The sequence below is a fragment of the Maniola hyperantus genome, chromosome 13 (assembly GCF_902806685.2).
Source record: "Maniola hyperantus chromosome 13, iAphHyp1.2, whole genome shotgun sequence".
In the NCBI taxonomy this organism is placed as follows: Eukaryota; Metazoa; Arthropoda; class Insecta; order Lepidoptera; family Nymphalidae; genus Maniola; species Maniola hyperantus.
Genome location: NC_048548.1, coordinates 2,256,993 through 2,272,292, shown reverse-complemented (window position 1 = coordinate 2,272,292; position 15,300 = coordinate 2,256,993). Strand labels below are relative to the sequence as shown.

General features: G+C 42.5%; 1 protein-coding gene across 1 annotated transcript; it reads left to right on the top strand.

Moving 5' to 3' along the window:
- The first annotated feature begins 1,144 nt into the window (after window positions 1-1,144).
- Window positions 1,145-12,914, top strand: LOC117987732 (protein cortex-like). Its single transcript, XM_069502784.1, has 9 exons — window positions 1,145-1,287; window positions 4,616-4,729; window positions 5,266-5,440; window positions 6,120-6,280; window positions 6,823-6,995; window positions 7,470-7,680; window positions 9,198-9,396; window positions 11,941-12,078; window positions 12,296-12,914. The coding sequence occupies exons 1-9, from the start codon at window positions 1,258-1,260 to the stop codon at window positions 12,433-12,435; spliced, it is 1,341 nt and encodes a 446-aa protein (XP_069358885.1). The 5' UTR covers window positions 1,145-1,257; the 3' UTR covers window positions 12,436-12,914.
- The last annotated feature ends 2,386 nt before the right edge of the window (window positions 12,915-15,300 follow it).

Here is a 15,300-nt window from a genome sequence, read left to right as displayed (position 1 = left end):
TTCTTAGAAATACTTAACGCCATAATTATAGGCGTTAACGAAGGAGGCGCAAGAGATAACCACACCTATGTTAGAAAGGTGTTTACATAAAAGATTACCTATGTGTGAAAGTACATAGCGAAATTAGCAGCGTAACATTAAGTTCTATCACATATAACGTAAGGTATATTTTACATCTATTGGCGTAGTGAGAAAACATTGTTGTCATACTATCATTTAGAAAGTGCTTCTAAATTGCGTAATTATATACTCACATGTGTTAGTTTATATTGATTCTTATTGGCTTGAAATTAAGATCTATTATTATAACAACAAGAAATCGAATTTATTTGAGTATTTATAGGTCTATGCATATTTAAAAAAAAAAAAACTTAACCTGCCTACTAAGGCTTTGAAAGACTAGGTATTTAACAATGATTTACGTACTACCTACACTTTATAGCACTAAGTACATACTTTTTATGAATTTTTTTTATTTTTTTTTAAAGAATATTAGCCATTTTAAATGACTAATTCCCCTTTCCTCTCCAATTAAGCGTCAAGCTTGTGCTAGGAGTAGGTACGACAATAGTGCAACAGGCGGGGTTTGAACCGTCGACCTTTCGGTTTTCAGTCCACTCCTATACCGGTTGAGCTATTGAGGCTCTGAATATTCATGAAATTCTATTGTTCAGAATATTGATGAAAATTGCTCTGTTGAAAAATATAGATAACATCTGTCTCCATAAATAAATGGTTCAACAAATAATAATTACCATTGATGTTGAATTGCATTGATTTATAGATGACGTGAAGAGTGTGAATATTTAAAAAAGATTTGTATAAAGTGTTCTTTTTTTAATTCATAAAACCATCATTAAACTAAAAATAAGACAGAATTTTCTCATATATTTTGATTGAATTGAATGTGTTTTCAATTAGATATCGTATAAAAAATCATAACGTTATTTTCTTCTTATTTTGTTTTGGCTTTATGGCTTACGTTTTTTTCCAGATATCGTTGACAGATAAAAGGTGGTTTTCTTATTCACATGGAGTTCACTGACTTAAGTATTCTTAGTCTGTGACGCCCCTTCACGTACGAAATCATAAATTGAAAGAGGGTAGTTGTAAAATAAATTGACAGTTTAACTAGTAAAATGAATTGACAGTTTAACTAGCACGTACTAACCTGTGGTTCAGTAATTAACCGTTAATGTGCGTGTGTACAAAATACAGTGTTTTCAAGATAAAATTGTGACTGTTTTTGTAATTACAATGGACAGCTTAGCATTTAGCACGAAAAATGTGAGTAGAAATTATTATAACAAAAGAACCGTGAGGTTTTGTTGATGTACTAGAGGATAACATGCAATTTCGTCTGCGTGGATTTGGGTTGTTAAAAACAACGATAGGAAATGTTTGATTTTCCGGGATAAAAAGTAGCTTATATTCGTTTCCGCGACGCAAGTTTTTTTTATACCTACCTTAAAGATCAATAAATCAATCAATCAATCAGCCTGTTTGCGTCCACTACTGGACATAGGCCTAACCCAAGAGCACGTCACCGCACACGATCCTCTGCGTTCCTCATCCACCCACTTCCCGCTACCTTCTTAAGATCGTCAGTCCAGCGGGTTGGAGGTCGTCCCACACTGCGCTTGCCGATACGCGGTCTCCACTCTAGAGCACGTCTGCTCCAGCGGCCATCGGTTCTGCGGCAGACGTGGCCTGCCCTGCCACTTCAGCTGGGCAATTCATTGAGCAATGTCAGTCACTTTGGTTCTCCGTCAGATTTCCTCGTTACGGATAGATGATGCTCATAATTTCATCCACGCGGATTTAGGTTTTTAAATCCCTTAGAAACTCTTTGATTTTTCGGAACAAAAAGTAACCTATAGGTATTCGTCTCCGGGATGCAAACTATCTCAGTACCAAATTTCATTAAAATCAATTTAACGAATAGGATATGAAAACGTAGCAAACAGACAGACAGTCTGAGATACAAATAAGCAGACACAGACACAATTTCGTATTTCATGAATTAGGCCTGCGTGTAGGTATAACATAATTACAACATACATTTAGGCGTGTGGATATAATAGTTATATTATAGAAATTTTAAATGAAAGGCTTTCATTTTTCAAATTATAACCATGAAAGTTGGTATTAGAGCTTTCGGTCAAAAATGAAAAGTATTCAAATTGAAAAGCCGAGGCGAGTCAGCTAGTCTTCCCATTTATAAGAGGTGGTAGTCAGTCAAAGTTATAGGTTTAGAATAATTACCCAGTAGGACTACAGAATACTTATTATAGACTTTGGAAATTATTATCGTAGGTAAGTATAATTTACTCAGAGAGAAAAGTACCATAACAGGAACTTTTATCTAATTGTACTTACTTATTATCTATGCATAAGCATTTGTCATGCTGTAATAACATGTACAGACCTTCTGTGCTACCTTATAGATATATAGGGCTGGTGATTAGGTACTGCATACGCATATTAATGCGATGTTTTTCATAACAACGAAATAGCAATATTAAATACTAGGATATGTACTACTACAGCTGATATCAGGGATATAAATAGCATGTCCATTGCTAACATCCATCATCAGTAATGCGAAAGTGTGTTTGTCTGTTGGTTTGTTGGTTTATTGGTTTGTTGGTTTATCCTTCAATCACGTCGCAACGGTGCAGCGCATTGACGTGATTTTTTGCATGGGTATAGATAAAGACCTGGAGAATGGCATAGGCTTTTTATCCCGGAAAATCAAAGAGTTCCCACGGGATTTTTAAAAACCTTATCCCACGCGGACGCAGTTGTGGGCATCAGCTAGTAATATTATAAATGCGAAAGTGTGTTTGTCTGTCTGCTAGCTATTCACGGCCCAAATGAAATTTTGTCGTTAGAACGTCATTTTGACGTCATTTGACGTATTTAAGTAAAAATATACCATCAGCTCGAAACTTCAGGCTAGTGCTGACGTCACTAAAATGGCGGCCACGCGTATTAGCGATTTGCGGGACTTATACCTCCAACAAAAGAAGGCATACAATATTATGACAACCTATGAAATACGTGTAATATTCCTATTGAGTCATTTTTAATAATAATAGGCCGTAGGTTAAAACTACATTGTGAAAAATAGCCACCATGGATAATTATTGATTCAGTTGCTGTAATTAGTTTCATTTTTAGGGTTCCGTACCTCAAAGGAAAAAAGGAATCCTTATATTTTTTTTCTCTTGTACTGTTTTGTGGGCTGAATAAACATTTATTTATTTATTTATTTTATTTATTTATAGGATCATTTCATTGTCCGTCTGATAGACATCTATCAAGACCCTTTTTCTTAGGAACCTGTGGAAATATTAAGTTGAAATTAATATCAAATACTTAGCTCTTGAGTTGTTTGAGGCCCTAAAAATCAAGTTTAAGTCAACGCAATAAAATAAGGCTTTCTATGCCGTATATTTTGACACTCAAATAAATCAAATTGCGTAGTACACAGAATCATTTTTTCTTTATTTAAGTAACTAGGGATTTATAGCTATGAAAGTTCATGAAAGAAAAACAAATATTCAGAATATTATAGTGAGGCTGACCATAGATAACGGAAACAAGGGGGCTGACAGTATAAAATCTAAATAATTTTTTTTCTCTCATATATTTAGGTTATAAAATTTGGCAAGAAGCACAAAAAAGGGAAAAATCTGAAAGCCTGTTTACTTATATTATCACATTAAATGTTGCGGTTACCAACATATTATAATTGAAGATAATAAACTATGTAAGCAGCAAAAGAATACACGTATCCTTCCAAGGTACGGAACCTACAGTGTGCGAGTTCATTTCACACTTGTCCGGTTTTTTAATATACGCGTAGGATCATTATTTATTTACTAGGTACACATTGCACGGTGTTATGAAAACATCTTTATTAAAACCAATTTAAACACAGTGTTTAAGACACAAAGGGCTAATTTGAAAACTCCTATGAGAAACTGATAAATTACTGTTATTTATTGAACAACTTAGGTCTTTTTATTATCAAACTGCTACTTTGCTAATGACTTAATACCAGTTGCATCAACATAACCTGGCACCTAGAATATAATGTGTGAGTTAGGTAACTCTCAATTAATATAAAACCTAAATCTATATTATATCTAGCTAACCCGGCGAACTTCGTTCCGCCTAACAGTCGATTCTTTTTCAGGATTTTTTTTTAATTTTTCTCTCCGTAAGAACCATCCCCGTACTTCAAGGAATATTATGAAAAAAGAATTAGCGAAATCGGTTCAGCTGTTCTCGATATTTGCGATTAGCAACACATTTTGCGATTCATTTTTAAATATAGATAAAAGAAAAGGCTGATTGACTTACTGACTATGTTCTCCGAGGGGCGGGGGTGAAACACCGCCAACTTTTTAACTGCGCGTAGATTTAGATTTTTTATAAATCCCGTGAAAACTCTTTGATTTCCCGGGATAAAGTTGCCTATGTCCTTCCCCGGGATGTAAGCTAACTCTGTACCAAATTTTATCAAAATCGGTTAAATTGTTGGGCCGTGAAAAGCTAGCAGACAGACAGTCTCTTTCGCATTTATAATATTAGTATTGGTTTGCAGATAAACACAAGGGATCGTGATGACAGATTCGTACTGCCTCGCGACTACATCGCCGAGATACGACGCCGATCGTGGCATGCTGGGGACTCGGTCTCCTTAGACCTTAATTATTCGGTAATTATAAACTTTACTAGCTAATGCCGGCAACTTCGTCCGCGTGAACAAATTTCAACCCCCGATTTTGCCCCCTGAGGGGTTGAATTTTCAAAAATCCTTTCTTAACGGATATAATTATTTTAGTAGATATCCGCTATGAAATATTTTAAATTTCAGCCCGATCCGTCCAGTAGTTTCGGCTGTGCTGTGCGTTGATAGATCAGTCAGTCAGTCAGTCAGTCAGTCAGTCAGTCAGTCAGCTTCCCCTTTTATAGAATTAGAAAGATTTCCATGATGCTACTAAATATGGCAATGGCAAAGATAATGATGTAGATGTTCTTGTACCTAAGCAGCTATGCAGGAGATCGGGGGTTCGATCCCGAGCACGCACCTCTAGCTTTTCGGAGTTATGTGCGTTTTAAGAATCTAAATATCACTTGCTTGAATTGCATTAATGATTAATTTTTTGCCTGTTAAATTTATTAATTCTTAAAGTGATTCAATTTGTTTTTCTTACATTTTTGCTAAAAATCAGTTTCGTTGGAAATTTTCAGATTGGTGAAAACTTGAAGCGCAGAAGATTCGTAGACCACTTGGACAAATCACTTGGCATACTCAAGGATCCTGGCAAACAATTGGTCCAGCTTTGGCCGTGCAATCCAAGGAAGACGAGCTATTTGTCGACTGCGGACAGCGTACTGGACTTGCCCACGTATAGTTCTGCTACTTGTAAGATTTTTTCATTTTATAAACTAGCGCTTGGCTGCAATCAGATCTTCTGGCAAGTGATGATGCAGCCTAAGATGGAGCGCGCTTGCCTAGAAAATGCCTAGTGACTTTTGACTTGAAGATACGCATATTGAAATTGGAGAGGAAAACTGATGCTAGAAGGGCGTTCCATATCCTAGTGGTTCAAATTAAAAACGAGGAGGCAAATCGCTTCGTACTTCGTAATAAATTACTCACCAATGATAAAAAAAACTGACCAAGTGCTAGTCAGACTCGCGCACAGAGGGTCGCATCTTTTCGCCATTATGCACGATAAATCAAAAACATATTAAGTATGCATAAAAATAAATAAAAATCTGTTTTAGAATGCACAGGTGAAGCCCTTTCATATGATACCCTACTTGATATAGTTATCTTACTTCGATAATTGATAATACTAATTTGTTACTTCATGGCCACAATTTTGTTTGTGTGATGTAACCACAAATTCACGGTTTTCAGATTTTTTCCCGAATGTCAGCTATAACACCTACCTACCTGCCAAATTTCATGATTCTAGGTCAATGGGAAGTACTCTGTAGGTTTCTTGACAGATAGACAGACAACAAAGTGATCCTATAAGGGTTCCGTTTTTCCTTTTGAGGTACGGAACCTAAAAAGTGTGTATTTTGTCGTTCAGTTCCAGAGCTCTTAGACTGGAGCAAGGACAATGTGCTGGTGGCGGCTCTGGGCAGCAGCTACCACAAGTGGAGCTGGAACAGCCAGAACATCGTCAGCCGGGTGTACACGCGCTACGAGATTCAGTCCTGCAAGTTTGACCCGAGAGGGGAACTTTTGCTTGTAAGTTCTTAAAATGTTATAGTACCTACTACTTTGGTAAGTTAAATACGCCGATGTAACCTCGACGTGTGCGTGAACGCTGAGATCTATAGAATAGAATATATTTTATTAGAGTAGACTTATTTTTTTTAAATTTGTTTATCACCAACAACTTCCATACATAAAAGACCGCACATTTAAAATACATACAATAAACAGTATGGTTGTCAATTACAGGTTTTTTTTTTGTTTTAATAATTTTATTTTTTTAAATTTATTCTTCAATTTATATACGAACATAAACACTAGGGAAACGGTAATAGTCGTGTTAGTTAAAAAACTGTGTTACAACTATTAGCGCCCACCTCCGGATTTAGATATTTATTACAGTAATATAGAAATAGAGTAGATTTGTAATAATTATTACACTTACACTTTCACATTAATTATAATAGGGGTAGTGAAGTGATCTGTTCGTGAAATGTTCTGTCTACACTAACTAAAAACTGACTAAAAAATGAGTGATGATAATTTTTTTTAAATAGTAATTTGTTTTCCTGCAGCTCGGCACACACATGCAAAGAGTAGAAATTCACAACAATGCTCGAAACAAGCGCGTGGGTGTGGTTCTGTGTGAAGGGGAACGGTTGCTCTGTGCGCACAGACACAGGAGTGACGTGCACTTCTGTTCCATCACCGCCCTCGACTGGAGTCCCACTGGAAACTCTTTCGTTATGTAAGTAGGGTACAGCCGTATTAAGGCCCAAGACACGGGTCTGCCCACGAAATTCAAATTTAATTTGGTTTTTTACAATTTGTAAACTAATGCGACTACGCAGACTCATGGCAATCGAATTTCACCCCTAGCAAAATCATCTTCACAGGTTTATATAAAAATAAGTGGTCCAGTTTAAGAAATTAGTCAAAATAATGACTAATTTGTGAGTAGCTCACGTCAAACTCATTATTTTGACTAATTTCTTGAACTGGACTGGACTGGACAATTCCCTTCGGCGGTGTTCCCAAATCCCATTAGATTACAACATGGGGTTATTCAAGGGGCGGACTAACTTTCTGAAAGGCCGGCAACGCATTGGTGGTTCCTCTGGTTCTGCAAATGTTCATGGGCGGCGGTAATCAGTTAACATCAGGTGACTCGCCTGCTCGTTCACTCGCCATTTTTATAAAAAAAAAATTGTACTTCATTCAGGGGCTGTTCCTTCGGTGTGGTGATGTCGGTCACTCGCTGCGCGAAAGTAATTAACTTGACTCGTGTGGTCCCCGAGCCAATCTACCTCGTGCGAGTGTCGCCCGACACGCGCTTCGTGGCCGTGTGCGTCGTCAACTCCGCTGCGGTCATGCTGCTCACCTGGCCAACTCTGAAGAAATACTTCAGATTTTACGCTGACTGGTTGGTAAAGGTATGATCACTTTCCTAGAATCAGCCCAGTACAGTCCTATCACTTCCGTAAACCGTAGTCAGACGTGAGTCACGACACGAGTCGTGAGAGGAGATCCATGCTCAGTCACGCTGAGCATGGGTCTCCTCTCAGAATGAGGTTTTAGCCACAGTTCATCACTGGTCAACTACGGATTAGCAGACTTCACACACCTTCGAAAACATTATGCAGAACTCTCAGGCGTGCGGGATTCCTTCCCCGTTAACCGTGGTCTCTTCGGTTGGTCTGGTAAGTGTTGATGCAGTCTAAGATGGTAATGGGTTAACTTAGAAGAGGTGTAGCGATTGTGTGGTCCGCCAGCCAATCTACCTCGTGCGAGTGTCGCCCGACACGCGTTTCGTCACCGTTTGCGCCGTCAACTCGGCCACGGTCATGCTGCTCACCTGGCCAACTCTGAAGAAATACTTCAGATTTTACGCTGACTGGTTGGTAAAGGTATGATGACTTTCTTAGAATCAGCCCAGTATAGTCCTATCACTCTCGGTTCATCGTCGACCCATCGCCCGCTATTAAACCGTAGTCAGTCGTGAGTTACGACTCATGACTGAGCAGTGAGCATGACTCTCAGAATGAGGAGGTTTTAGCCACAGTGCATAACTCTGGTCAACTGCGGATTAGCCATGATGTTCAAAGTGTTAATAGTATTAGAGATTTAGGGGTCCATAACCATAAACTGAACTTTATTGCTCACATTGATAGCATTACGTAAGAAAGCATCAAAGATCACTGGGTCCATAAAGCGCAGCTCCAGAGACTTTCGGAATGCAAATACAAAGATCCTGTTGTTCAACGCTCTCACGAGGAGTATCCTCGAATATGGATCAGTGGCCTGGAATCCTTATTCTAACGCTCTATGAGAATTGAACCCATTTAAAAACGCTTCCTGTACCATGTGAGTTATGGCGATAACGTCTTATGCAATACAAATCCTAGCTATTTTGCTAGATTGTGTCACTATAAGTTACTTACTCTGTCGGATCGTAGAAAACTATTGGACCTATGTTTTTACATAGAGGCCTTAGACGCATCTGATTTACTTTATAAAATTTCTGTTAGAATACCTAAGCTATACAGTCGAGTAAAAAAATATATGCCTTTTAAAGCTGGTGTTTCGAAAACAAATCTAGGAGCCTCAGCACCTGTTAACAGGATGTTAACCTTGTATAACAATATCAATAAAGTTCTAAAAATATAGACAATATAGGTGATAGTCTACCTAAATTTGCAAAGAAACTAAGAGACTACTTCCTGTCACTATACAGTGAAACAGTTGTTTGGTTTTACCTTAGGTTTTTTTCCCCCCTAGGTTAGCCGTTGGTGGGTGTAAAGTGGGTCTACATAATAGCATTTATGTATCTATTTCTTGTTGTGTTTAGTTGTAAGTTTTTCTTTGTGTAACCTGTTGATTGTCCTTTCAAATTAAAAATTAAAAATAATAGAAAATTAAATTAAATTAAATTAAATTAAACATCACACAGACAATAACTTGGCACCCGTGGCGTAGCGCACTGTTGGCTGTGGGTGCGGTGACGTCGGAGCTACAGGCGAGCGTCGCTGTGTTCCACGCGCCCACACGCGTCGTGTGCGAGCGCGGGCTAGCACCACGCCCCTACTGCCTCGACGCGATGCTGTTCAGCGAACGCAGCGGCGAGCTCGTCACCAGCCTGTGGAACACTGGTAACATCACACAGACAATAACTTGGCACCCGTGGCGTAGCGCACTGTTGGCTGTGGGTGCGGTGACGTCGGAGCTACAGGCGAGCGTCGCTGTGTTCCACGCGCCCACACGCGTCGTGTGCGAGCGCGGGCTAGCACCACGCCCCTACTGCCTCGACGCGATGCTGTTCAGCGAACGCAGCGGCGAGCTCGTCACCAGCCTGTGGAACACTGGTAACATCACACAGACAATAACTTGGCACCCGTGGCGTAGCGCACTGTTGGCTGTGGGTGCGGTGACGTCGGAGCTACAGGCGAGCGTCGCTGTGTTCCACGCGCCCACACGCGTCGTGTGCGAGCGCAGGCTAGCACCACGCCCCTACTGCCTCGACGCGATGCTGTTCAGCGAACGCAGCGGCGAGCTCGTCACCAGCCTGTGGAACACTGGTAACATCACACAGACAATAACTTGGCACCCGTGGCGTAGCGCACTGTTGGCTGTGGGTGCGGTGACGTCGGAGCTACAGGCGAGCGTCGCTGTGTTCCACGCGCCCACACGCGTCGTGTGCGAGCGCAGGCTAGCACCACGCCCCTACTGCCTCGACGCGATGCTGTTCAGCGAACGCAGCGGCGAGCTCGTCACCAGCCTGTGGAACACTGGTAACATCACACAGACAATAACTTGGCACCCGTGGCGTAGCGCACTGTTGGCTGTGGGTGCGGTGACGTCGGAGCTACAGGCGAGCGTCGCTGTGTTCCACGCGCCCACACGCGTCGTGTGCGAGCGCGGGCTAGCACCACGCCCCTACTGCCTCGACGCGATGCTGTTCAGCGAACGCAGCGGCGAGCTCGTCACCAGCCTGTGGAACACTGGTAACATCACACAGACAATAACTTGGCACCCGTGGCGTAGCGCACTGTTGGCTGTGGGTGCGGTGACGTCGGAGCTACAGGCGAGCGTCGCTGTGTTCCACGCGCCCACACGCGTCGTGTGCGAGCGCAGGCTAGCACCACGCCCCTACTGCCTCGACGCGATGCTGTTCAGCGAACGCAGCGGCGAGCTCGTCACCAGCCTGTGGAACACTGGTAACATCACACAGACAATAACTTGGCACCCGTGGCGTAGCGCACTGTTGGCTGTGGGTGCGGTGACGTCGGAGCTACAGGCGAGCGTCGCTGTGTTCCACGCGCCCACACGCGTCGTGTGCGAGCGCAGGCTAGCACCACGCCCCTACTGCCTCGACGCGATGCTGTTCAGCGAACGCAGCGGCGAGCTCGTCACCAGCCTGTGGAACACTGGTAACATCACACAGACAATAACTTGGCACCCGTGGCGTAGCGCACTGTTGGCTGTGGGTGCGGTGACGTCGGAGCTACAGGCGAGCGTCGCTGTGTTCCACGCGCCCACACGCGTCGTGTGCGAGCGCGGGCTAGCACCACGCCCCTACTGCCTCGACGCGATGCTGTTCAGCGAACGCAGCGGCGAGCTCGTCACCAGCCTGTGGAACACTGGTAACATCACACAGACAATAACTTGGCACCCGTGGCGTAGCGCACTGTTGGCTGTGGGTGCGGTGACGTCGGAGCTACAGGCGAGCGTCGCTGTGTTCCACGCGCCCACACGCGTCGTGTGCGAGCGCGGGCTAGCACCACGCCCCTACTGCCTCGACGCGATGCTGTTCAGCGAACGCAGCGGCGAGCTCGTCACCAGCCTGTGGAACACTGGTAACATCACACAGACAATAACTTGGCACCCGTGGCGTAGCGCACTGTTGGCTGTGGGTGCGGTGACGTCGGAGCTACAGGCGAGCGTCGCTGTGTTCCACGCGCCCACACGCGTCGTGTGCGAGCGCGGGCTAGCACCACGCCCCTACTGCCTCGACGCGATGCTGTTCAGCGAACGCAGCGGCGAGCTCGTCACCAGCCTGTGGAACACTGGTAACATCACACAGACAATAACTTGGCACCCGTGGCGTAGCGCACTGTTGGCTGTGGGTGCGGTGACGTCGGAGCTACAGGCGAGCGTCGCTGTGTTCCACGCGCCCACACGCGTCGTGTGCGAGCGCGGGCTAGCACCACGCCCCTACTGCCTCGACGCGATGCTGTTCAGCGAACGCAGCGGCGAGCTCGTCACCAGCCTGTGGAACACTGGTAACATCACACAGACAATAACTTGGCACCCGTGGCGCAGCGCGCTGCTGGCTGTGGGTGCGGTGACGGCGGAGCTGCAGGCGAGCCGTCGCCGTGTTCCACGCGCCCACAAGCGTCGTGTGCGAGCGCGGACTGGCGCCCCTACGTAACCAGAACGCTAGCAAATACTTAGCGTTACTGTTATACTACCTAAACACAATCCGATATCAATATCCATTTGCCTCATTTTGTATTTTTAGTGATTTCTCAAACCTTGGGTCAACGCCTCACCTACGGCGCGGCATCGACTCCGAGTGGCCTACTTACGCAACGTTCATTGACCTCTAGCGTCAGTTTGATGTTTTGCAAAATATAATTATCTTTTCACCTGACTTCGTTTTTACACGTTCTGGTTACATCCTGTATATGTTTCAGAAAACTTGGGGTCAAAGATCTACTCCCAACTAGTAGTGTTCGGTGACCCGGAGACGGTGGTGGACCAGTGGGGCGACGGGCCCCGCTGGCCTGACCGGGTGCGCACCATGGTCTTCAACCCCGATGGGACCAAGCTCGGTAATCCACTAAGTATTAAAGTCAAAGTCAAAGCCATTAGGGCTCCGTTTGGCGGTCATCATACGAAAAACTTTTCAATCTAAAACTGCCTCTTTTAACTTTGGGTAACTAAGCCATGAACCAAGTTTATTTCATAGTTTTAAGTATTTACTTCTGTCGGCAGTCCTCACTGACTACCAACTTTTTTTAAGTGACGTATTAACTTTATATTTTCCAGCTACGGCGACTCTGGACGAGGATTTGATAATCTGGAACTTTCTCCCAGAAGATAAGAGAGACAAGAAGGCGAAGCGCAAACGGTTCTTGGCTCGGCCGGTTCTACACGACATGGCATTGATGGGCTTGTCTGTCCGATGAATATTGTTAAGGTCATAGCACACATATCAACTCGGAAAGGGATCGTCACCGTATCAACTCCAGCCGTCCAGTTTTCTTTGTACAGTACGCGGCAGAAAGTAATTTACATCGACCTTTAGAAAGAGATAGCAGATTTTTAGAGTGTTGTCTCTGTCGTTGAGACCGACAAAACGTCATATAGGTATGAGTGACAGAGACAACGTTCTACAAAACCGAAATATTTTCTGCCGCGTATTGTATGAAAGTTCTCACTGCAACGCACACTAATCGGAATCGTATTGTCATCGCCTCGTCTCGGGACAAGCTCACGAACCGCAGTGCGGTGCGTGGTCAACTTGCAGTTCCCACGTCTACGGCTCGTCGTCCCGCGCTTACATCTCACCATACCAGCAAGTCTCTTCGCTTGCCCGTCTCACCCCTCCCGCGGCCTGCCTGCTACAAGCACGGTGTCACCTAGCTGTAGCCGAGATGACATTAGGTTGAAGCCAGTAGGGCGATTGTCGAAAACCTGCATCAATCATTATTACAATCTCAATTGTTCTGATTGGCTGAATTTGTGCCATTCTTGTCGCGATAATGCATTGTAGCCAATAGTGAGCGAGCATTAACCAATCAGAGATGATTGCGATCGTGACATTGTAGCTGTCAAACAACCGCGGTAGGGCCACTGGTTGAAGGCGAGGCGAAAGGCGATACGGTGATAATTCCGAGTTGATATGTGTACTATGACCATTATACGAGTAGTTTTGCTTTTAAGAATCATTGCCAAATGGATGTTATTATTATTTTTATGCTTTTGGAAGTCACTGGATGTACTTCATTATAATTATTTTGGTTGTCAGTATAATTTTCTATTAATTAATCTTCCAATGTTTTTTTTTTCATCGTCGCTAGCCTACTACTGCGTTCGGGAGTCCTCTAGTATAAGTACAATAGTCAATTAGGGCCACAAATTACCAAGGCCAAGTGCGGTTTGGTAGACTTCACACAGTTTTAAGAACATTAAAAACATGAAGTCTGTATAAAACACCTATGCAGAATAAAGTGTAAAATATTTTTTAAACTTGGTAACATCTCTATATATAAAAATGAATCGCTGAATGTGTTGCTGATCGCAAATTTCGAGAACAGCTGAACCGATTTCGCTAACTCTTTTTTCATAATATTCCTTGAAGTACGGGGATGGTTCTTACGGAGAGAAAAATTTAAAAAAATCTTGAAAGAGAATCGACTGTTAGGCGATGCGAAGTTCGCCGGGTCAGCTAGTATTATAAATAAATGAATCCTACAGTTATCCTACTCTTTTCTCGTCGACTCATTCTCTCGATGTCAAATTTTCTGAATATCATTTATTTATTTGCTGATTTTAGGTAGGTATATAATTAGTTTTGTTTTTGTTTCGAGCCACCTGCCATAGCATGGCGTGCAAATTATAGTATATTAGAATCAGTACACAAATAATTAATTGGTATCCATAATTGTAGTAATTAATTATTAATCATTATTATTATTATACATTTTTAATAAATTCTTACTTAATTGAGGGTTCACTTCTACCGCGTGTGAACTGCACACACGTTTTTTTGATAGCTTTATCTATTTCCTGAACGTGTAATGCCCGCGAGGTATGCAGTTTACATACGTGGAGTAGACTGGGGTGAATCGGAGCACTTTTTTTAATCTGCTCTCGAACACAGACACCTTTCTTAACAATATAAACCAATTACTTAGTCGAAGTTTTAACAAAAATTCTTAATATGACACAAAGAAATCATAAATACCTACTTTAGTTGACCGCCAAAATTACAGCACACACCGACCAAATTTTGGTCGACATTGATGTACAACTAGTATCTATATATCTACTACTGCGTATGGTCGGAGGTAGAGGGTAAGAGGAAAACGTAAGTAACGCTGGTAAGCCTGAAAAAAAATTATCGGATGCGGCTGACGGGTGCGGCTGACAGGGTTATCAGGATAATACGGTCAACCGGCTTGACGTCAAGTATGTAGATTTTTGCTTGAGATTTTTTGCGAGATTGATGCGCTTGACGTGACGTTTGCGTCAGCTTGATCAAGCATAACTTATTCGCACGTCAAGTGTCATGGCGTATGTCGACGCTTTGTTATGCGACAACAGCAAAAATTATAGTAGCGAACAATGGGTGGAAAATAGTTTTTATTATTACTCATTTCACTATACCGAGACGCCTCAGAACTCTGGAATATAAAACCACCATTGTATTTTGATAGAAATCACTTTATTGGACCATCTCTGGACTACGTACGACGACCACATACGAGATAAGAAAAGTGTCTCTTGCTGCTTGACGGGCGCATCGGATGAACGGATTTCTTACTTTGATCCGATTCGCACTGTGATCCATTTCGCCCTAGTCTACCCTACTTAAATACGTAAATAACGTATCATTTTTTACATAATAATAACATAATATATCATCGGCGTCCAACCTTAGATTCTATTAAAAACTATGGCCACATAATTTTCATAATATCTATCAACTTTTTTTAAAGTTAGTAGGTAAGTTATTGATGACATGGCTGCGTGTTTCACGCTATTTCATATGCAGCATGCAATTAATGCTAAGCCAATTAATTATTCTCTATGCAAAAAATCTATGCTTTAGTTAGGTATATAAAAACTCAATATAAAAGTACCTGTATAGGTACTTTATAGGTATAAGAGTTTTTATCAACTCCCACATACAACGGACTTACTATAAGTAAATCATCATCATCATCATCTCAACCTATCGCTGGTCCACTACTCAGCCCAGGTCTCTTCATCAGAATTAAAAGGATTTAGGCCATAGCTCACCACGCTGGCCAAGAGTGGATTGGCAT

Coding starts and splice junctions, on each gene's coding strand:
- LOC117987732 (XM_069502784.1), top strand. CDS start 1,258: ATGGACAGCTTAGCATTTAGCACGAAAAAT. Junction 5,441..6,119: donor CACGTATAGTTCTGCTACTT/GTAAGATTTTTT, acceptor TTTGTCGTTCAG/TTCCAGAGCTCTTAGACTGG. Junction 9,397..11,940: donor CACCAGCCTGTGGAACACTG/GTAACATCACAC, acceptor TATATGTTTCAG/AAAACTTGGGGTCAAAGATC.